General features: G+C 33.4%; 3 protein-coding genes across 4 annotated transcripts in view; 2 read left to right on the top strand and 1 right to left on the bottom strand.

Annotated features, from left to right (window-relative positions):
- LOC110029125 overlaps positions 1–2171 on the top strand; it is a 58537-nt gene extending 56366 nt beyond the window's left edge. Inside the window, exon 20 of the mRNA XM_020731249.1 lies at positions 1956–2171. Within this exon, the coding sequence (XP_020586908.1) occupies positions 1956–2042 (87 nt within the window). The 3' untranslated portion in view covers positions 2043–2171. The remainder of the gene's footprint in view (positions 1–1955) is intronic.
- A 1942-nt stretch (positions 2172–4113) lies between these two features.
- On the bottom strand, positions 4114–6666 carry LOC110029143. 2 transcript variants are annotated; one of them, XM_020731297.1, is made up of 4 exons: positions 6365–6666; positions 6217–6267; positions 4608–5666; positions 4114–4408 (listed from the first exon to the last, which is right to left on the bottom strand). In XM_020731297.1, exons 3-4 carry the CDS (start codon positions 5603–5605, stop codon positions 4183–4185), a joined length of 1224 nt encoding a protein of 407 aa, XP_020586956.1. In that variant the 5' UTR covers positions 5606–5666; positions 6217–6267; positions 6365–6666; the 3' UTR covers positions 4114–4182. The 2 variants fall into 2 exon arrangements, with proteins under 2 accessions (XP_020586956.1, XP_020586955.1); XM_020731296.1 differs by having other exon boundaries at positions 4608–5663.
- LOC110029142 (nucleotide pyrophosphatase/phosphodiesterase) overlaps positions 5534–24321 on the top strand; it is a 29340-nt gene continuing 10552 nt past the window's right edge. Inside the window, exons 1-11 of the mRNA XM_020731295.1 lie at positions 5534–5612; positions 17435–17670; positions 18393–18484; positions 18643–18715; positions 18804–18932; positions 20172–20264; positions 21744–21873; positions 21962–22043; positions 22137–22269; positions 22997–23202; positions 23290–23415. Of these exons, the coding sequence (XP_020586954.1) occupies positions 5570–5612; positions 17435–17670; positions 18393–18484; positions 18643–18715; positions 18804–18932; positions 20172–20264; positions 21744–21873; positions 21962–22043; positions 22137–22269; positions 22997–23202; positions 23290–23415 (1343 nt within the window). The 5' untranslated portion in view covers positions 5534–5569. The remainder of the gene's footprint in view (positions 5613–17434; positions 17671–18392; positions 18485–18642; positions 18716–18803; positions 18933–20171; positions 20265–21743; positions 21874–21961; positions 22044–22136; positions 22270–22996; positions 23203–23289; positions 23416–24321) is intronic.

The raw sequence follows: 24321 nt of genomic DNA, 5'->3' as shown, positions 1-24321 counted from the left end.
GATTCAACTTGTGTTAAGAAAGGCAGAGGTAGACCTAGAAAGACTTGGGCTTATTGTATTAAAAATGATCTTAATTTACTAGAACTAAATGAAAGTATGACACTAAATAGGACTCAATGGAGAAAAAGGATTCATGTAGCCGACCCCACGTAGTGGGATTAAGGCTTTGTTGTTGTTGTTGTTGTTGTTTATATTTTGATTTGAATTAAAATATGTTTGATTGTGATAGTTGTTTTTAAAAATACTCAAAAGCATTTTTAGGTGTTTCGAGTGTCTTAAAAAACAAGGAGATTTGTTTTTAAAAAATAAAAAATAATAACATATGAAAATTATACTAATCGAACATGTTTTCGAGAGCAAAAGTAAAAACAAAAATATAAAATAAAATTGATGCCAATCAGGCTCTAAATGATTAGATGTTAATTTGAGAGCTTTGGAGCTTGTTTAGTTGAATATGGCATCAAGAATGTTGGTGTTGATTTTTACTCTGATCGGGGTCCTCATAAATTAAGCTTTAGAGGGCATAAAAGCTTCTGAGCAAAGAGGAATGTGTTGGATAGGCATTGAAGTGGATGGAGAAAAGGAGTGGTCTCATATAATTTTGACATTAGTGGAAATGTATACGCATTGGCAAGGGATCATATCATATTTATCATCTTTGAGTGTGCGAATGAATGAAAAATATACATCAAATGGATTGAAGAGAAAGTTCTTCGTGCGAGTGTAAGGCATGAATAAAAGTGAACGTAATCAAACATCCTCGTTGTAAAGACAATATGAAGTCTAGTTAGCTGAAAGTTTATTAAAGAGAGCAGAGTGGAAATGATTGATGATACAACAAGTCATCAAGATATTTCATTCCCCCAAAATCTATGAGGGACATCCATATGAAACATTAATATCTTAAAATATTAGATATGATGATTTTTGCATTTAACCACACCTTTCTATCGAGATGTCTAGGGACAAATTTGATAAATAATACCCTTTTCAAAGCGAATATTGTGAAATTCAGGCAACATAAATTCATGAGATCTAACAGTGTGTAATGTTTTGATTAAAGTGAAAAAGTTTGAACTTTTACTTCTTGATAAATAATACTTAGAAATGGTATTACACGCCTTTATCACAGCCATCATCAGCGTAGGTTTTATGATTATGATGATGATTGTAGAAAAATCAGATATGACTTTCTCGTTTAATTATTTTAATGATGCAAATGCATATTCGTGGTTGACAATGAAGAAAAGTATGATTTAGGAGATAATAATTTTTCTGACAATGGAAATGAGACATTTTTGTTTTATGATGATGATGATGATGATGATGATTTTTTAAATGATCAATTTAATTTCTTATACAAATTTTAAAATGAGTTTAAAAAAGAAGAAGAAGATATTTTGAATCTTAAGTGCTTGATGTAAACATCAGTTTTGTCATTTGTATTATCATGATACTTTATCTTTATTGTTAATAGTTTTTATATGTTCTATAGCCCCATATAGAGTTATAGACTTTTGTGCCATGGAACGCTATAGGTCGCTAGTCATCATTAATAAGTAGATTATACCTAAGCAAATATACATTTCCATGCACAAGTGAGCCGGTATATATGTAAAAATTGAAATTTTAGGCATTCGATACATAATTACATAGATATTCATTGGTATGCATTTACTTATCTAACACCTAAACTTTAATTATTGCATTTACATCACCCAAATCTCTCACATCACGTAAAAAAAATACCACCATTTTAACATTTAGAAAGTGAAATACACCATTTTCATACATGGGGAAGGTGGCATATGTAAAAATTGAAAAATGTATCTTAGATATGTAAATACAAAAAAATTGAGTGACATGCATGTAAATCTTCCACAAAAAAAAAAAAAAAATTTGTTTCCCAACTTTGGAACAGTGTCACATTGTTTGACATCCCCTTTCTCTCCCAGGTTTTGTATCACAATAATAGAGGAAGAACTCGCCAGAAGTGGCGTCTGACTCATCCTCTGTCCAGAAAAGCTCAGCAAGATAAGTAATATGTCTCTGTTTCTCCGCACAACTGTTGCCCCCGAAAAAAGGTCTAAATTTGTAAAGCTGTAAATTTTGCTTTTGCCTGCGCAAATAACTAAGTTATATAATCAATGAGAAGGTTCATTTACTTGTTACATTCTTCCTCTCAATTTTACATAGGCTTATTTCTTTGGACAGATTTTGATTTAGGAAATTCTTATTGGGGCATTTATACGCGACTAATTTTTGTGTATTTACATATCTAACCATAAACTTTCATATTTACATCCATAGCACAAAATGTTTAATCTCATCTTTATAGGTAATTATGTGGCATTATTGTGTGTATAATTTGTAGGAAAATTTACATACATATCACATAATTTTTATGTATTTACATATCTAACTCTTGAAGTTTTATATTTATTTGACTTTTAAAATTGTTAGTAATAGTAATATTTTATTGAAAATTTACATACATACCACTTAATTCTTACGTATTTACATATCGAACACAGTTCAATTTATTGTTAATTTATGATGCTTGGATTTTAGAGACTTTTTAAACGTGGAGGTGGATGATGTAAAACAATGTTGCTAAAAAATTTGTATGATTCGGTCAGTAAAGGAAAGGGAATTTAAATTTATAATTTTTTTTTTGTGTTAATGAAATTATATAAATTGCTTTGTTTTATTTTATTTAGGACATATCTATCAATACGAGGTTGTGTGAGAATAGTTTTTTAATTTTTAATTTTTTTTTTAAGTTTTTGAAGAAAAAAAATTCTATTGATTCATGTTTATAAGTGTGAGATAAATTATAACAAATTTTAATAATATTTTAATAATATTTTAATACTAATGTCAAATATTGATATGCCCTTTACATGCATTCCATAATTCTTATGTATTTAATATCATACACCTGAACTCTCATATTTATAATCAGAAAAGTTGAATCTTTAGTATTACATCAAACATCACATTATCATTAATTTTTTTAGAAACCTAATGCATCTTTTATATATAGGTCATGATACCCGAGGCGCGCTAGAAGATTTGTGATGATAGAGTGATTTATTAAAGTTTTAGCAATGCATGAAAAATCAATACACACTCAAATAATTAAAGAGAAGTAAGCAGGAGGAGACATCTAAACTGTTTACATGAAAATCCCTTAAAAGGAGAAAATACCACGGGGCATAGCCCAGTTGAAATAATGTACTATGAATGGTGAGTACATAGAATCACTCTTCTCCTAAATTACGGAAAATGAGTCTATAATGTTTTATATCCATAATTTGGTTGTAGTTATTGGCGACTATAGGCTGTAAGAGTCATAGTTGATTGTCACGGTGATAGTAATTCATTGTGGGTGTTGTAGGCGGTGGTTGTAGCACCAGTTTGTCGTACAAATCGTAATTGATAACTGTGACATTACTTGGCCAGGTGGGCTATAGATAGTTGCTTTAGGAGCGTCGATTGACCATGAGGCCATTGTAGGGAGTTGCGGGAGCTGTGGATCACATTGGTCGTGCAAGTCATAGTGGTGAGCCACGATGATATTCGTGGGCTGCAAGGATAGGAGTCAAGAGCTGCAAGATTTGTGAATCACTTGTTGTGAGAGAGGGGTATACTTTAATACATGCAAATAAATAATAGTAGATTATTTTATTTGCCCTAGATCCCGTGATCTTTTTCAAATCTCTAGTTTTTTTTATTTCACATAAAAAGATATTTTCTTCTTCTGCTACTTTTAATTTATGTGTGTGATTGATATTTGTGCGACATTCAAATATTAAATTATTATTCTACAGCTATAAATTTTTTGATGCACAACAATATATATAATACAAATGCATAATTAAATTATGCCAGCACAATATGGTGTCACATTTCCTTACTAAACAATAAATAATAACAAATACAATGCTAAGCTCTGACAAAAATATCAACAGCTAAATTACACGATAATATAACCCCAAAAAAAAAAAAAAAATCTTTTACGCTGCAGCAAAATACAGAAAATAATATTATTGCATTATTAAACAATTTAAACAAGCATGAAAAATAAATCATAAAAAAAAGAAACAATTAAATTAGAAAAAAGAATAATATTTTAAAATTGCTGATTTATTATTATTAGAATGAAAAATTACTTGTATTTTAGTAGTCCCAGCAACAGCGAAATTTACAACTGGAGAAACATGGAAACCACCTGCTCTGAACGGGAGCTCGGGCTTGACTATGGGCTCCGTGATGAGAGCGCATCCTAGCCGTTGGTACCTTATCTGACAACATTTTGGACGGCCTGATTTGTGGATTCGTTTGATGATCTTTATGATGATCAAAATTAACTTTGATTGATCCAATTCTCCCATCGCCTGTCAATCTGATCGAGCAATTATTCAGTTTAAAATATGAATTTAAATTTAGATTTATTTTTCGTATTGAACCAAAAATGATTCATAGAGAAGAAATTTTGAGTAGAAAATTTACATGCATACCACATAATTCTTATGTATTTATATATCAAATAAATATTTAATTAAAAATTTGTGATCTATAAGAGAGAGAGAGAGAGAGCGTACATTGGGAAAGCGAAGCTGGTGGTGCTCCCATCCGAATGTCTGGAAAGGCTTCGTCCCAACATCACCTTCTTCTCACTCTCCTTACCCTCCGCCGCCGCCCTCATCACCTCCTTCATCGCCTCCGCATTCGCGCTCGCCGCCGCTGCCTCATCTATTTCCACTACCAAATCCCCCGTCTCTCTTCTTCCCACCCCTCCCGCCCTCAAATCAGGCGGAATCCACGCCGACGGATACTCATTCATCCCACCCGCAAATCCCCTCAACTCTCCCGATCTATCATTCAAAAACATTTGATCCCTCGAGAAACTTGTGTTCCCCATGTGGATGCTGAACAGCGACTCATTCGATGCTACGCTCCATTCCATCGGAGTCATCGGCCCCCGCGCGAATATAGATGAAGGGATTCGGTTCGGATCTCTTGCCATTGTTTGAATCACCGGAGATCGCCTCTCGATTCCTGATGCGGGAGATTTCTCTCTGTTAGGGTTAGGGATTTTTTCGATGTTGTTTGTGTTTTGATTGACTGGTGTAGTGGATGATGGCGGTGGGTAGGTGAGCTCGGGTGGATTGATCTGGAAGAAATCGGAATCGGAACCGGAATCGGAGCTCGAGTAGGATGGGGAGCATGAGGACGATTCGTCGTCCTTTGCATTTTCGCTTTCTTGATATGAAGTTGGATTGTTCGTTGAGTAAACATGGCGGTCTTCTCCATTCGCTGTGGTTGGTTTGAGCTCCGGAGATGGCGGCGGCGGCGGCGGCGGTGGTTCGTTGAATTCATGATCGGAGGCACGCATCTCCGGCGTGGTGTTCATTTTGCTGGTAGGTTTCTCGAAATCTTTATCCTTCTTATTAGCACCGCTCTCTGTTTCTGAATTTAGATTGATCGTTGGGTGAAAATGGTAATCGTTGACAGTTGGTTTTAGCTCCGATAATGGCGGCGGCTGTAGCGGTGTATTGGGTTTATGAAGGGTGGCGCAGATCTCCGGCGTGGTGCTCATTTCACAGGTAAGTCCCTCAGAATTCTAGTAATTTGATTTCTTGTTGTTCTGTGGGGTCCTGCTATGATCAGATTGAGAAATTCACACGGTTTTTATATTATAATAAATCTGATTGAGAATATGAGCATATCTGATCTAAATTTAACAATGAGCTCCAATATTTTAAAAATTATTTGAAGATCAATATAATATCAAAATTAATTTAACTTATTCAACTCTAATTCAATTAAAAAAGGTTTTCAAGTTTATCGTGACTGAGAACATTGTCCAATTTTTCTCTAAATCAAATTTGATGAAGGTGAATTTTAAGTAATTAGATCTGAATCAAGATAAACATTCGTCTTAATATTAATCTAAACAACTAAAATTCATACCTATTGAATTTGAATCAAAATACTTTAACCCTAAGTTTTTGTCAATAATAAATAGAAAATGAAAGATTTGTTATTAAACTTTTTTATGCTGTGAATTAAGCCATCAGTCTATTTGTTTTAAACACAAAATTTCCATTAAAAAAATAAAATTAGCAAATCTTTAAGCAGGTGAGAAATCAATCAATAAATCGAGATAAATTTCTTAAAGCTTGCAATAATCATCAGATATCTCCAAACCTCAATTGCTATTGATTATCAAACTGAGCATCTCTCCAACTTCAATTCAACCTGGAACAAAATTTGAATTTAATAAGAGCACAAATAAATATTTTTTTTAATTCTTAAAAAGATAAATTAAAAAAAGATCAAATCGATGAAATATTACCGCCGCTAGAGGATCAGATGAAGAAAAAATAATTTGAAAACATCATCTCACGAAACCTGCTTAGTTAAATAAAAAGGAAAAAAAATAATCCCTTTTGTTTATTTTTGGCTCTGAAGAGAGAGGGAGAAATATGGGAGGGTAGACGAATGGAATCAGAGGGGAAAGGGAGAAAGAAGCGCCCCGCGGGATAATTCGGATGATTGCCACCTGGCAAAATGGACGGTTGGATTTGAACAATGTTCATGGCGCGGGGTTGGATTGGGACGGCGGAAAATCCGCGAATCCACCGATAAGCAGTAAAAGACGGGAAGATCGCCCGCGATTGCAAATGAGCGGTGAGGATCAAGTTTTGCTTATCGCTCTTAAAACATCATTAAATCAAGTAATATTTAATTATTGGTTTTTATTTTTAGGAAATGGTAATATAGGATTTATATTTATTGATATATAATCGATTATTAATTTAATATTTTTTTCATATAAAGTTACTAAATTTGTTTCTTTTGAATAATTGAATAAATTTGAATAAAAATCTTAGAAGATGATATCAAAATGAGTGCGTGATTCGGCGTTTTTTGTTATCCCTTTCAATCATATTCAAATCATATAATTTTTTCTGGGCATTTACATAAATGCCACACAATTCTTATATATTAACATATCTAACAACTGAATTTTCATATTTACATACATAAACACTTAAATCTTGAATAATACATAAGAAAATATTAATGCTCTGTAACTAACTTCTTAAAAGTGAAACAGATTCTTTCAGGCATAAATTTTTAATGCTAAGATGGCATAAATTTAAATATCAAACTTTAGATATCATTTATGTAAATGCGTAAGAATTTTGTGGTATGTTTGTAAATTTCCCTTTTCTATATATATAAAATAACTCGAATATTTAAGCTAAATAAACAGAATTTTATACAGTTTTTTAATCTCAAAATATTTTCAAGTATTTAGATAAAAAATTTCGTTTAATAAATATATAAATTTAATAGTCTGATACATTGAGATACGTTAAATGTACCAATAATATATGAAAGTCACTTCAAATAGCCTTAAGCCAACAATCTAATTATATATTTGGAAATTTTGTGAAAATCAGGCCATACATCAACTAGAGCAATGAGATATTAATATTATGTTTATCAATTCAATAGACAATTCTTTTGAATTTTTTTAAAAATTATTCTAAATCAAAATTTTGAAATATGATATTTTCTCTATCATTATTTTAACTTTTTAAGAGAAAAAAAAATTATGCATGGGAGGGATAAATGTAAAAAATTGAAGTTTTGATGTTAAATATGTAAATATATAAGAATTGAGTGAAATGTATGTAAATCATAAAAAAAAGTCAATAAATTTTTTAGAATAATTGAAAGATCAAATGGATTCCAAAGGTGATTATAATTTCACTTGACGGTTGACATTTATAGCAACTCAGATGTGATGCTTGCCAAGAGTATGAGCAAGTGCTACAGAAATTTAATTAGTTTCCTAATTAAGAATCTCACCTACCGTTCACCTACCACATTCTACCTATCGCTCTCATGGTTTCTATAAGTAGACTCTTTTGATTTAAAGGAGAAGGCTAAGCCAAGTCTTCTTGAGAGCTAAGAGAAAGAGAGGAAGAGAGAGAGAGAGGAAGGGAAAAGAAAATAGAGATATTCTTGTAAAAAGAATTCTTTCTTGTAAGTCGACGTGGTCGACGGTGTAATTCCTCGAAAAAATAAAATCCTCCGCAGCTCCGTGGATGTAGGCAATTTGCCGAACCATGTAAATTTGTCTGTCGCTCTGATGTTTTTCTATGTTAAATTTTTCTGATTCCATTTTTCACTTTATTGTCATCGTTTTTCACAACAATTAGTATCAAAATTTTTGTTCGGATCTAAGGAAGAACGATGGACAGAGACGAAGTGATGACATTGGAGATCGAGAAGTTCAATGCCACAGATTTTGCTTACTGGAGGATGCAGATAGAGGACTACCTCTACGGGAAGAAACTTTATCTTCCGTTATTGGGAAAGCGACCAGAAGAGATGGACGAGGCAGAATGGAATATGTTGGATCAACGTGTCATATGATTAACTCTATCGAGATCAGTTGCCCACAACGTCATCAATGAGATGACTACTGTAGATCTCATGGCGGCTTTATCAGGTATGTATGAAAAGTCATCGACGAATAACATGGTACATCTGATGAAAAAGTTATTCAACTTAAAGATAACAGAATGTGTGTTTGTTGCTTAACATCTAAATGATTTCAACACTATCACAAGTCAGTTGTCGTTTGTTGAAATTGATTTTGATGATGAGATACGTGCGCTGATATTGTTGGTTTCATTGCCAAATAGCTGAGAATATATGATGATGGCAGTCAACAGTTCTGCAGGTAAATCTAAGCTGAAATATGATGATTTTCGTAATTTGATTTTGTCGTGATTTGATTTTGACTGAAGAGGTGCACAGGAAAGATTCTGGCGAGACATCGGGTTCGAGTTTGACACTGATTGTTGCTTCGAGAGGGTGATGACAAGATAAGAACTCAAATAGAGGAAGATCAAAGTCAAGGTCTAGTCAGCAGACAACCTGCTGGAATTGTGGCAAAGCTGGTCACATAAAAATGAACTGCAGGAATCCTAAGAAGAAGGAGAATGATGACGTTAATGTTATAACTGAAGAAATACATGATGCACTATTTCTAGCAGTTCACAGTTCTGTTGATAACTAGATACTGGATTCAGGGGTTTCTTTTCATACATCTTCCCGTCGACACCGGGAGTTGATGTGAAACTATGTTGCAGGTAACTTTGGGAAAGTATATCTGGCTAATGGAAAAGCTTTGGACGTGGTGGGGATGGATGACGTTGAAATTGCACTCCCTAACAAGACCATATGGACTTTGCAAATGGTCAAACACGTTCCTGAGTTGAAGAAAAACCTCATCTCTATTGGGCAGCTCAATAATGGTGGTCATTCGGTAGTGTTCTTAGATAGCACCTGGAAGGTTACTAAAGGTGCATTAGTACTGGCTCGGGGTAAGAAAACTAACACACTATATATGACTACAGGTTTACTCAGGCGATAACACATGAGTCAGAGATGCATTATGGGGAAGTAGAAGAATGTCAGTTTCTTGAAAAGTGGCAGAGCGCTAAAGGCAAAAAAATCGGACATTGTACCGACAAATGGTGGAGAACCACAAAACTATGAAGAAATATTGTAAGATGAGAATTCAAGCAAGTGAGAGCTGACCAAGAAAGATGAAACGAATTCCTTACCAGGGAATCAAACTTTGGAGTTGACAAAACTTCTACCAAGGAAAAAGACATTGCACAATAAGTGGGTGTACCGGGTGAAGACTGCGCTTGGTAGCAGTAAGAGGTACAAGGCTGGACTTGTTGAAAAGGGTTTCAGCGGGGGCAGGATATTACTAATACAATGAAAGTTGTAAGCAGATACAAGAGTAACTCAGGAAAGTGCTTGGTGATACAAGACTACGTTGACAGTAATATGTCAATTGAGTGTGTTACGCGTAAGAAGCTGAAGTTGTGTTCAACTTCAACTGGTCTTCTGACATGAAAACATAGGTTTTGAATTGCAGAGGTGGAGGATATCATATTTGAGGAAAGAGGAAAATGTTGGTACAACTAATAGATGATGCAGTCAGTAGGTGATGCAGTCAGTGTCACAGTCTCCAAGTGGGAGAATTGTTGGGTAATGTGGAGACCGGGTCCACCGAAATTTAATTAGTTTCTTAATTAAGAATCTCACCTACCGCTCACATACTTTTCCACATATTGCTCACCTATCACATCTCATCTATCGCTCACCTACCTCTCACTTACCGCTCTTATGGTTTCTATAAATAATCTCTTTTGGCTTAAAGGAGAAGGCCAAACAAAGTCCTCTTGAGAGCTAAGAGAAAGAGAGGAAGAGAGAGAGAGGAATGGAGAGAAGAAAATATAGATTTTCTTGCAAACGTCGAGCATCTCGACAGTGTAATTCCTCAAAAAAATAAAATTCTCTGCAGCTCCGTGGATGCAGACAAATTTGTCGAATCACGTAAATCTGTGTCGCTCTGATGTTTTTCTGCGTGCAATTTTTCTCATTACATTTTTCACTTTATTGTCGTTATTTTTGATAACACAAATTATATATAGCAACTCGTGGTTTCTTACGCTTTAATACTAAAAAATGTTACAAAATATGAGAGGGATAGTGAATCCCCAACTAAAAATAAAAAATACATTATAAACCTAGGGGTTCCAAAATCCACAGTACAACGCCACGCAAAAAAGTAAGCAGTCAAAACGGTACATCAAACCCAAAATATAAATGACCCAACAAAAAGATAAGTTTCGAGCAGCTCCAACCAATTCTTCCTAAAATGATAAAAAATTAAGAGCGAGGTACGACAAGGAAACCTTCAAAACCGTTAAAGAAAATAGTGCCCTGCAGAAAAGTTAGTCCAAAGAGGCAAACAAGTAAAATAGGAGTCATCCTCGCGAGAAACGATCCAAAATGTCCCAAAGCTAGCAGCAAAAACATAGTTAAGAGCTGATCCAATAAAGTCCTCCTCTAATGCGTTAGAAAGGATAGTGCAATTAATAAATGTCCAAAAAATTCCACTGCAGTTATAGAAGATCAAACAAAACCAAAAGGATATAGAGAGGGATAAAGTGACCCTTATGCATTGAAAACATATCATAATCTCTACACCAGAAGGAAAGAAAGATTAGCAAAATGTGTAAGTGGTAGCAGCTTAAGGTTGAAGAATAATAGCAATAAACCAAACAGTAGATTCCGAAATCTCCAAAAACACCCTTGCATTTCAGCATAACCAAAATTATGCATCCAGCTAGTACCGAAATACATGTGCTTAAGAAACCCCAACAGCAACCAACACCGTAAAAGGGGTCTCGCAAAGCATAAGAGAAATTAAAATCTAATGTAAGGCGAAACAAGAGAGTAGCTCAATAAAAGGCACTTTAAATGAGGCATAGGTGTAACACCCACCAAAGGATTAGCATTACCCTTAGCAATCTTTGCGAGCCAATCCGCTGGAGAATTCCCTTCGCCAAAATAAGACGTGTGAAAATTAAAATTAAATTTTTCTATAACCTCCTTAATTTTGTTCCAAGTGTAAAGTACATTCCATTTGGGTAAAGAAAGGGCACCAAAATTCTTGAGCAGCGATAAAGAGTCAGTCTCAAGAATGTTATTGAAGAAATTGCATGAGATAGCAACCAGAAGAGAAAGCAGAAAAGCCCAACTTTCATCTTCTAAAGCAGATGAAGCATTAATAGGAGAAGCAAAAAAGCAAAGGCATTGACCCAAGTGATTTCTGAAAACCCCACCCGCAACCGTGGAAGTCTAGGTTCCGTCGATATTAATCTTGATCCAACCCGGAGGGGTGGTTGCCACTTAATCAAAGTGGTCATTCTACTCACCCGAGATTGAGAGCAAGAAATATCCAAACCAAAGATTCGATTTAGGCGATAGTAATAAGCTAGAATGTAAGAAACAGTATTAGGAGTCAAAACCGAATGCTGATGTTTAAAGCTATTTCTAGCCATCCAAATAAACCAAACGACCACCAAAGGAAAGCAAAATAATTTTTTGTCAACCAAGGCCCCAACTTTCTAGGAATGTAAGTAATTAATCATGTAAGAGCTATGCGACCAATTTAACTGAAAATGCATTCCTTATAACGACCAAACCTCTCTAGAATAAGCACATTGAAAGAAAAGGTGCATCTCGGATTCTTCTTCTTTCATACATATATAACATTGAGAAGCAATCTTAAGCCCTTTAAGCTTAAGACTATCATCAAGAGGGAGCATTTTAAGTAAAAATTTCCAAAGAAAAAAAGATATAGAAGGTGTGAAAATAACATTCCATATAAGCTTTCCAAACGCCAATTACTAAAATTATAGATGCTAGAGTATAAAAATTTTGTAGGAGAAATAGCAGTAGAAATTTTCCAAATGGGTGTGTCTTTCAAACTCCTAGCAACTTTAATGTAGTTATCCCCGATAATGTCCTTTAATTTATTAACATCCCAATGACCATCCGTCCAACAATCAGAGAGAATCAAGTTATTATTTAAACTTTGAGAAAGAAATATTACCATCACCAATAATCCAAAAATATAAACTTATTAGCAACCGAGCGAGCAGTAATGATGGCTTTCCAAATTTTAGAATCTCCCACTTTCCAATTAACAAAAGTCGGATTTATGCTACCACAATATTTATGATGCATGAAACGAGCCTATAAGGAGTTATTGGCACTGAATTTGAACCAAAGCTTGCACATATTAATCTCAGAGATTTGCCCGCAGTATAAGGTTTAGAAATTTTATCAGAAGTGGCCCAATGCTTTCTAGTATTAGTGCCAAACCATATAAAGCGGTTAAATAACTTCTCTAAAGTGTTTTGGGTACTCTTCTTAAGGTTCACAACTTGTAAAGCATAACATACTCATCAAGATACTTTATATATATATACTCAGAGTTTAAACACAATGAAAATAACTCATTTTATTTCAAAAAGAAACAAAATTAGTTTATTTTCATTGTATTTAAAGTCTGAGATTACCTTTTGAGTCATGATCTTCTTTCTGGCAACGCTTAAATAGTTCAACATAAACGACCAAAATAAAATTTTAAAACCCATTAAGTGATAAAGAAGCTTAATTTTAACTATTAGGAAAATTATCTACACTGTACAAAGTTTAATTTTATTCATATCAGTAAATCATAACGGTGACCCACTTATATTAACTTCAAATAGAAATTGGGAAATTTACATTCAAATTACATAATTTCTTTGTATTTATATATCGGGTACTTAAAGTTTAATATTTACATTTATAAGGCTTTGGTGTTATAAATCTATCCATGAAATGGTTTATTTCATTTTTAAAGCTTAAATAATGAGGGGTATATCTGATGTGGCATTAAGGATTTGAATGTTATGTATGTCAAGTATTGGGGTTAAATATCTAAATATATAAAATTTGAAAGTTATTGCGTGTGGATAGTTGATGCAAATTTGCGTCAGGTGTCCGATCTAGATCGTCAAAAAAATTTGAGGTACCACTTTAATAACAAAAAAAAACAAAACGGTATATTTCAGACCCAAATTGGACACCTGATGTAAATTTGAGTCAGGTGTCCGCACGCAATAATCACTCTTAAAAATGACTTTTTGGAGTTATATAGAGAAGTATTGCTTGAAATCTATTTCTGACAATTGTCAAAATAAAATCTATTCTTTCCCCCTTTTTAATTTAAACTTTTTTTTATTATTAAATAATGTGCAATGTGAAGCATCGGCGCATTCCTTCCAAAATGAAATTTCCTCCTTTATGATTGAAAAATGAAAGAAAATAATTTTTTGTTTTGAGAGAGAGAGAGAGAGAGAGAACAAAGTAAAATATTTAACAAGCACAGAATAAAAAATAAAAAATAAAAGTATGAAAATAAAAAAGAAACGGCTCTCATCCATCCCCAAATTCCCTTCCAGGACTAAAAGCTTTTCTCTGATATTGTCGTATGTCATTCTTGTCTCTCAGGTTCTCATATATATTCATATATTATATTGTCGCCAATTTGTTTTTTTATTTAATTATTTATTCTATTCTGTTTTATTCCTCATTTATGCATGTGAAATACCAATTTTTAATATTCTTTCTATTTTAATAATAAAACAAACCAATATTTTGGTGGTTCAAATTTTAAATTAATTATTTTTTATTTTTAACATAAGTTCATTTAAATTTGTTCATTATATTATTTATTATAAGAATATTATTTCAATACAATATATTTTATGTATGAAACTAAGGATTGTGTAATTGAGCTTAAATTATAATCTATGTGAAAATGGGATTTATCAGCAAAATTATAATATAACTTCTACGAATGGTAGAGGGTTTTTGTAAGTTTGTTCAAGATCTTAAATTATATTTTAATTCTTTTAACATGCTATGAAAATTTTTTTGTTAATCTTATTATTTACTAGTCATTTTTTATAGTAAAAGTAACTCACATTCATATATATTATGTTTATTTATAATCTAAAAACTTTTTAAAAAATAACTATTAATATATTCTATGTATGTGTGTGTGGTACCATCAAGTTTGATTAAAGATAAACAAATAAGAGTTTAAATTTATTTTGAATTTTATTAGTTAATTAATTAAAAATTTGATGAAAGAAAATAAGATGATTCTTGATACGCCACCAAATTCTTTTTATCATTTGGTTGGATCTTGAGGAGTGACTTAAATCTCGAGATAATTTTTTTATTAAGGAAAATATTCAAACTCACATTAAAGATCATCTAGAATTCTGATTTCAACAAACTTACAGTCAAACTACCAACTCAATAAGATGGAGTCAATGCCACCAGACTTGATCCAATCCAAGTCAGATCAAGCTTAGATGAATCCGTTAAACCACTTTTGAGAATTTTTAGTGGTTAATTGAATGGTAAAACATATTCTAAATCTAATAAGGTTATAACCAACTCGAGATGTCTCCACAAGAAAAATCTAGTGAGCCCAATATCACTTAGTTTTGACAGCGTAAAGACACGTAAATATTCACAAAATATTGTTTGATCGAGGGAATCTCTCAGAATCATCGAATGAAGTGGCCTTGATTTCTTCTCTTATCTTCAGGAAAGCATCTACTAGACTATATAAGTAGTCACCCCCTTCCAATCGTCTCCTCTCTCATGAAAAGAGAGCTAACACTCAAACCGAATGAATCCCATGCCTTGGAGGAGAAGGAACTGAGGTCTAGTGTTCCACAACAAAGGTCCAATGTATGCCACCCGCTCCTGCAACTATTGGTCGTCGTCAACAACTATTGATTTCTCTTGCTCATTACAAAGAAGCCCCTTGCGGAACAACAACATGCACTGCAGAATCTCGACTTACTTTGTCGAATAACAACCATCCTTGCAGAGTAGTGAGGTATCTTATGGAACAGCACACACCGAGGATGGTGTAATAACGCATCACAAAGACAGTGTAACATCGCTCCGAAGATGGTGCAATGCATACCATGCATACAGTGCAACAATGCACCTTGATGACGATGTAACGACACACCATGAAGACGACATAGCGACATACCTTGAAAATATTGTAACGATGCATCTTAAAGACGGTGCAGCGACGTGCCCCGAAGACGGTGCAGCGACACACCCCGAAGATGGTGCAGCAACACGTCATGATTACAATACAACGACACACATCGCATACGGTGCAATGATGCATCCCAATGACATTGTAACAACACAACCCACAATAATTGCTTACAATTGTCGCACTCAGAATACAATAACTTTCTCTCATGAAGCTCTCTCTCTCTTTGTGCAACCCACCAATACGGCCTACGTGACCAACTACAACCTACATGGTCCATAGCTTATGTAGCTCCCAATTCCGATCTTTGTGGCCTATGAATGTTATCGTAGCTCATACAACCTCCAACTTCGCCCTCTATGGCCTACATTTGTTATAGAATTCACGCATCTCCCAATTTTGGCCTCTGCAACTTAAAAATATTTTCACAACTTGACTCCCAAATCCTGACCACCGCGGCCTACGAACATTATCATAGCTCAAGCAACTCCTCTCTCTGGCCTTTGGGCCACCTTTGCAATCTTTTTTCGCTTTTGATGATTTTTCACATAAAGACTGCTTGTGAATTTTCAAGTAGCGCTAAGGCGTGTCGTCGTGAATCTTACGACCCATATCAATTATATGAAAAGGCAAAATTTGAACAGTGACATGCACAAATGCACCAAAATAAATGGAAATTTACATACATATACAACCCAATGTTTATGTATTTTCATTTCTAGTACCTAAAGTTTTATAAGAAGTTAGATTTGATTAGTGTGCATGTAAATATGAATCTTTGCGTATTAGATATGTAAATACATAAGAATTGTGTGGTATGTTTACTACTTATTTCATATAAAGGTGGATACTCAATCGAAATAATAATAATAAAAGCTCTAATTAATTACAATCACACATTTTTATTTAAATTTTGGTAAAGCTAAATTTTATTATCATTAGATTATTCAAAATAGTATAAAAGTATATCCTGTCTTGACCATTTGTTTCGTTTTCCAAGGGTATCTGCAATTTATATATTTACAACTGTAACACCTAAATTTTGCTTTTTATATTTATAATATTCAAATTTTTTATGTCGCATAGAAATATAACTATTATTAAATTATAAAAAATAAAACCTATTTTTTAGGATAGATGTAGAAAATAAAATTCTAAGTATTAGACATAAATAAGAAAATGTGTGGTATATATACAAATTTTTCATAAATAAAGTAATAAATAAGTAGTAGATAGATTTAAATAAAAACAATAACTTAAACCAAAGAATCAATCCATTTAAAAGTCATTTTTTTTGTTTATCCACTAGGGCTGTAAACGAGCCGAGCTCGAGCGAGCTCAGGCTAGGCTCATGTTCGGCTCGTTCGAAATAGCTCGTGTTCGAAATCAACTCGTGTTCGAAATTGGCTCGTGAACAGTGTGTTCGTGTTCGGCTCGATTTAAATATTCGTGTTCGGCTCGTGTTCGGCTCGAAATTGGCTTGTTAAACTAAATTGAGAAAAATAGATGTAAAGTGTGGGATTTGAACCTGAATCAAATATATACAAAAAAAACACTAATCACATTGCCACATGAGGTGTTATGATTTAAACTTAGACATAAATATATATATAATATTATTATATAAATAATATCTATAATATATTGTTATATAAAAAGTTATATAATTTTTTTTTCGAGACATTTCGAGCTAAAAAAATTGTTCGCGTTCGGCTCGTTAGGCTTAACGAACGAGCCAAACACGAACTGTTTAACGAAACACGAACTGTTCACGAACAACGACGAGCCAAATTGACAGCCCTATTCTCCACAGGCTAGCGGACTTAAACTAATTAAATAAAAATTATAATACTTCCTCCTTTCTGAATTACTATAAATAAATTGCCTCCGTAGATTTCGTAAGAAGTGAGAAAGTACTGAAGATGAAGGACCCGGCAGGGCAGCTCCTCGTACGCCTCGCGCTGGTGGTGACGGCGGTGGAAGCCTTTGCCGGAGCTGCCACCGCTGTTGGAGTTGGGGCAAAGTTCGCCGGAATTCAGCCTCTATCGAAGATTGCAATTCACGCGGCGTCGCTGGAGCTTGACAGTTCAGCCATCATCAAAGCTTCGCCCAGTGTGCTTGGCCTCCAGGTATGAGATCCATCATCCATCTATCTCTTGATGTTTTCAGATTCATGCATTTTTTGTGATATTTGTTTTGATTAACATATAAATACAAAAATTTATGCATCATGCATGTAAGTTTCTCTTTTGTCTTTGATGATTTAGTGTTAAGAGTCAGCGTATAAATAATAATATTTTTGTAAGGAGAAACGGTTGATCGTTTATTTTGTGTATGGCAGTGTAAAATTGATTATTTTATTTATAGATGAATCAGAAATTTCAATTTAAATTTAAGATAACTTAATGTTTATTCATCTAATTTAAAGCTAATTTTAGGATGTTAAAATTTCTTCAACTTATAGTTTGTTTGTGTAATCCTATAATCCCTTTTACTCGATGTATTCAACGTACTCTCCACAACTTGTTGCTTGTATACCACAATAATTAGGGATCTTCGGTGATATAGTAATTGGAAATTTTTTTGAATAGTTATCAATTACTATTTCAGACACTAGTCCATTATTTTATAAAACACTTATTGTTTCACATAATAATAAATTTAAAATCATTCCATATAAAAAATTATTTAAACAAAGAAAGACAGACGGCAAAAAAATTTGTCAAAGAATTGTCACAGTGGAAGATCTAAGCTTTTGATTTTGAGGGACAGAATGGAATAAGAATATATTTTTAAAATATTGATGAGCAGAAATTTATATAAATTTAATATTTAAAAACTTTGATTTCAGAATAAAGATACTGAATGGATAAATATAGAGCTTCAGAGTCCAAACCCCGCCTCTGATGATTGGGTTGGAGTGTTCTCGCCAGCTAAGTTCAAGTAATTCATCCTACTTAACAATTTCTCAATTTACTCCAAAATTATTTTTTCTTAAATTCCAATAAAAAAAACTTTATAGTTTATGTATTATTATATTTTGCAAGCGGAAATTCTATAATTATCATTGTTTTTTTCCTTTTATTTTATTATTATTACAGTGCATCTACTTGTCCAATTGAAGTCGGCAATAGTAGAGAAGAAGCTCCATTGATTTGTTCATCGCCAATCAAGGTTCAATAGTTTCATATCTTATCTGCAATTTTTAAATAATTATTATGTTAAGAATAGTGTTGAATTTAGCAATTTTTAAAATTTGCAGTACCAATTTGCAAATTATTCAAATTCTGAGTCTAAGTACACAAAGAATGGGAAGACAACTCTGAGATTCCTACTGATCAATCAGCGTTCTGATTTTTCATTTGCATTGTTCAGTGGTGGCCTTGCAAATGTTAGTATGTCATACATTCTTTATTTTATTTAATCGAGTCTCACCAAGAAGTAGTATATCTATTCTTTGGGATAGATGCATCGCTTTGGGTGTTGTGCTCGATCATTTAAACTATTGCAGATATGAGATCTGTTCAGTCTCGTAATTTCAAAATTAAAATACTACTTTTCTAAACTATATATATATATATATATTAAATATTTTGAATATCAAAGTGCATGTTTTAGTTGACTAAAGCATATGGGTGTAAACGAACCGAACACGAGCAAGCTTGGGCTCAACTCGTGTTTGGCTCGTTTATATTTCGAACAAAAAAAATTTGTTCGTGTTCAACTCATTTACTTAGCGAGCTGAACACGAGTTGTTCAAGAAGAAAGAACCGTTTTGACAACTCTAGTCACGTATGCAGCCGTTAGAGGTGTAAACGAGTCGAGCTTGAGCAAGCCCAGACCCGACTTGTTAAAAAATATCATTGTTCGTGTTTGACTCATTTATATAGAACTCAAAAAATTTATTCATGTTTGGCTTGTTTGTAGCTTATCAAGCTGAACACGAACTGTTTACGAACAATGAGTTATTTTGACAACCCTAGTCACACAGTTGTAGAATGTTTAGGGTAGGCAAGATTTAAATAGAATTTAATAAAGTTTTAATTTTATTTTTAATTAATAATTTTAATTGATTATAAATTTTTGTTGCCTTGTAGTCAATTAAATTATTTAAAAATAATACTCAGTAATTATATATATATATATATATATATATATATAATTTAATTATTTTGAGTCAAAACTAGCCAAACATGAACGAACAAAACTTTGTTCGTGTTTGGCTCGTTTATATATCGAGCACAAAAAAAATTGTTCGTGCTCGGCTAGTTTGCTTACCGAACGTATCAAACACGAGCTGTTTACAAACAACGAGCCGTTTTGACGGCCCTACTAAAACATATATATCATAAGAAATATTACGTATCTGAAATAATTTTTGATATTTTACATCAACTATTAAGGATAAAAACTATTGTCAACCAGTTAAAAATTTAAAAATTAGATGCAAGAGATGTTTTATGGGTGCCTTCATGGGCTCAAATAGAAAATATTCTGTCTAAAGAAATACCGAAATGTCAATCAAATCTTCATTTTTTTTCTTTTTTTATTTACTCTTCTCATTTACAAGATATAATTAATTATTCCTTTCAAGGAGTAATGCTTTGCTTTGTATTTTTCTGAATTGCAGCCAAAACTCATTGCAGTTTCAAATACTGTTTCATTTGCAAATCCAAAGGCACCACTCTATCCAAGGCTGGCACATGGAAAATTTTGGAATGAAGTATGATTGTTGATATCTAACAACTAAAATTCACTTTTTGACATTTATACCACCTAATTCTATGTATTTACATATCTATACCCTTAATTTTACTTTTAGATATATGCCACTCAAGTTTCATATCACAAAATATGCATCTGTTTAACTTTTAAAAAGTGAAATACACCTTTCCACGAGCAGGTAAGGCGATACATAGGTAAAAATTGAAGTGTAGTTGTTAGATCTTGTACAAGTAAATACTTAAGAATTAAGTTGTATATATGTAAATCTTCCATTTTACTTTCTACTTTCTATTTTTGCAACTTTTTTGTTAAGATTTATATTCATCTTCATATTGTCCTCATCTTCTTCTTTCATGTATCAGTACATTGGGTTCAACCATTGAGATCTAATATTCTACTCTCCTAACAACTATCAAATTTGATGATTCTATTGAGATTGTTTCTTTTGTTTTTGAGATTATTTCTTAGTCGAGCAAAATTTAAGATTGGTTTACTTTTCACAAAGGCTCCAAATGATTGTTTATGCTTTAATGATGATATTCTATTATTTCTTTTTCCTTTTATTTGAAAGATTAGTAATGATTGATATAAACGATTTTCACGTGATGAGAAGATTGCTAAGTCGCATATGAGAATGAAATAGTCTTATATCGAAATTAAAATAAAAGTTTTGCTTCTACTGTTGTAGCAGTGGCTCTTTAATTGTAGCATAGTTTTCTGATTACTTAGCGTTCATCCAAAGTTAAGCAAATAATGAAAACGGGTCTTAAGACTGCTTTAAGTGTGTAAATTTTAGTTCCAAACCATTCTAGTGTTCTATTGAATCCTGAAATTTATCAAATTCTACTTTGATCCGCCCCACATCTAACTTATCTTGAATCAACAAAAAATTATCTCGGTCGTTCTTAGCATATGCTAATTTTGACTTTTTATGCTGAGGAATTAAGGCTAAATAGCCTCCCAAACCACATCTACACAAGCATAGATACCATTAATACTCTCAACATTTGCTTCCCGCTACTCGCTTCCATCTATTGCACACTTGTTAGATTTCAAAATGACTAAAAAAATTTGGAAGATTTACATAAATACCACTCTATTCCGATGTTTTTGCATGTCTAATGCCTAAACTTCAATAATTACAAACATGCTACCTAACCTATGCATGAAAAGATGTTTCTCACATTTTAAAAGTTAAAATGGCACTATTTTTGAAGTGATATGAAAGATTTTGGTGTTGTAAAATGTAAAATATTTTAGCTGTTAAATATGTAAATACATAGGAATTGGCTGGTATTTATGTAAATGCCCCAACAACTTTTCTAGTTTGAAAAGTTGAGCACTAAACTAGACTAGAAAATAAGTCTAAAGTTAGAATAGATACATCTCAATAGTCTACGAAAATTGTAAGTGCATAAATCATTAAATTAAAAATAACAATACAATCTCACACTCAACCTCTCCTTTGGTTTTCTAGATGAGTATAACATGGACTAGTGGGTATAATATAGATGATGCCGTGCCCTTCGTTCAATGGGGTCCAAAGGGTGGCCTTCAGACAAGATCCCCAGCTGGAACATTAACATTCAGTCGCAACGACATGTGTGGTATGGTGTAATTATTTTTTCTCACTCCCTTTGATTTATGTAACAGAAAAAACACAAATATATACAATCTGTTTGGCTATATATGCAGGTTCTCCAGCAAGATCATTTGGATGGAGAAATCCTGGTTACATCCACACTAGTTTTCTGAAAGAATTATGGCCAAACACAATGTATAAATGATTGATTCTTTAAACTAAATGGATAATTATATATATATCTCATATTTTTAATAAATGTTAATTAGGATGCCTTTGATGTTTCAGGTATAGTTACAAGCTTGGCCATCAACTATTCAACGGAAGTTATGTATGGAGCAAGGTTTATTCATTCCAAGCGTCGCCTTATCCTGGGCAGGATTCTTTGCAACGTGTCATCATTTTCGGCGATATGGGAAAGGTTTGATTTAATTGTAGAGATTAAGGGTGTAAATAAGCTGAGTTAGAGAGAGCCTAACCATTGTTTTCAGCTCTATTTGTTGAGTAAATGGATCAAAATTTTATGTTTCTGCTTGGTTTATTTACTTATCAAATCATGAACCACTCTCGAATATAAATTCTATTTGAAAGCCATAATTATCGAATAAGTCTGTTGCTATGTATATTTTTATTTATACTTATAAATACATGTGTATGAACATAGGCACTCAGTTTATTTATCTAAACACATACAAGAATAATAATCTGATGCTTCAACCAAACACAATTCGGCAAGGCCATTTTCATAGTCAAGTGGTTGTAATTAACTCTAGAAGCTTGCCCCTTCAGAAAACACGGAATACTATAAACACTGCCGTACCCAATAGGGCAGAGAAAACACTTCTGGCAACATAGAGCCAATGACTTGATACCATCATTTTGTGATTAGATCTGTCATTGGGTAGTGTGTTTATCTTTTGAGGTGAAATATTATTTTGATGTCAAATCTGTCACAAAATGAATAACTTCCAAACGCCTGCATGGTCTACGTATTCCATCTCCAATAGAATGTAATCCATCTTTAGGAACGGACACTTTTTTAGAAAATGAACTTGTAAAAATAAACTGAAGTTTAGCTATATTTTCAGCTAAATATGACCGGATACGAACAATGAGTTTTTTTAACATTTTTCGCCGATCTTTTGCAGGCAGAGCGAGATGGTTCTAATGAGTTTAACAATTACCAGCCAGGCTCATTGAACACCACCGACCAACTAATCAATGATTTGAATAATATTGATATTGTCTTCCACATTGGAGATATAACATACGCAAATGGATATTTATCTCAGTGGGATCAGTTTACTTCACAAATAGAGCCCATAGCATCTACAGTTCCTTATATGATTGCAAGGTTTGTTTATAATTTTATGGTTTTTGTTTCATGACCTCAGAAATTACAAAATTTCATTAATGTTGATTTTATTGTGTTTTATTGCAGTGGTAATCATGAACGTGATTGGCCAAATACAGGTTCATTTTATAATAGCATGGATTCTGGAGGAGAGTGTGGTGTTTTGGCTGAAACCATGTTCTATGTTCCATCTGATAATAGAGCCAAGTTCTGGTATGTAAAATTGTTGAGATTTATATCATATTTTGAGGGTCTAATTATAAATAGAAAATATAGAAGAAGTCTAGGGGTTATTTGTAAAAAAATTATAAGACTCCATAGAAGCCCAACTCATGAATGATAGAAATATACTTTTTACCAAAGTAATCATTTCTTCATAGTATCAACGCCCTAGCATTGTCGTTGCGGTTCGATCGGAACTGAATGAGTCGGGATTGGCAATCTGGAGACTTGAGCGGCGTATGCAGGCTGGATCTCAGTTGCCTTGTCATGTTGACCGCATGCTAGTTGAGAAGGCAAGGACAAGATTGCGGCATGTGTTTTCGTTTATTTTTTCTCTTTTTTTATTTTAGAAGGGAGTCGCCAGCTTGTCGATCGTCGTATAATTCCCCCATTCGAATAAATCTCCCTCCCGAATCATATAAATGATTTGAGGAGGAGAGGAACCGAATAAGAAGGGACATACGACAAAGTCACAAACAAGAGAAAAAGTAAAACGTGGAGAGTCTACGTGCGATAAACCTCGCAAGGATATGTTAAGAATGTTTGCCCAAACAAGATCGGGCGGAGGCACCTTAAACCAATATCCGCGAAAGAAGTATCTACATAGACTACCCATAACCAGAGAGTCAGGTGTATGTACCTGTTCTGGGGTCAAGAGCACTCCCAGAGGAACGTGTTCCTACTGGTTAATTACATCTTGGGTGATACCCAAGAATACTCTCGATAAAAGGAATTTCGCTTCATATTATCATAGACCTGGGGAATAGGCAACCAAAGGAAGGTTATTCCGTGTGGGAACAGTCCCAATGCTTTAAAGCTCACGCTAAGTAATCGAGCAGAGAGTGAGTCTCTCACATCCCGAAATGGGTAGCGGCTCATCGGCACATGGGGCCCACG

Source organism: Phalaenopsis equestris, unplaced genomic scaffold (genome assembly GCF_001263595.1).
Source record: "Phalaenopsis equestris unplaced genomic scaffold, ASM126359v1 Scaffold000552, whole genome shotgun sequence".
NCBI lineage: Eukaryota > Viridiplantae > Streptophyta > Magnoliopsida > Asparagales > Orchidaceae > Phalaenopsis > Phalaenopsis equestris.
Note: the sequence above shows the minus strand (reverse complement) of the source record. Positions and strands in the feature narration are given on the sequence as shown.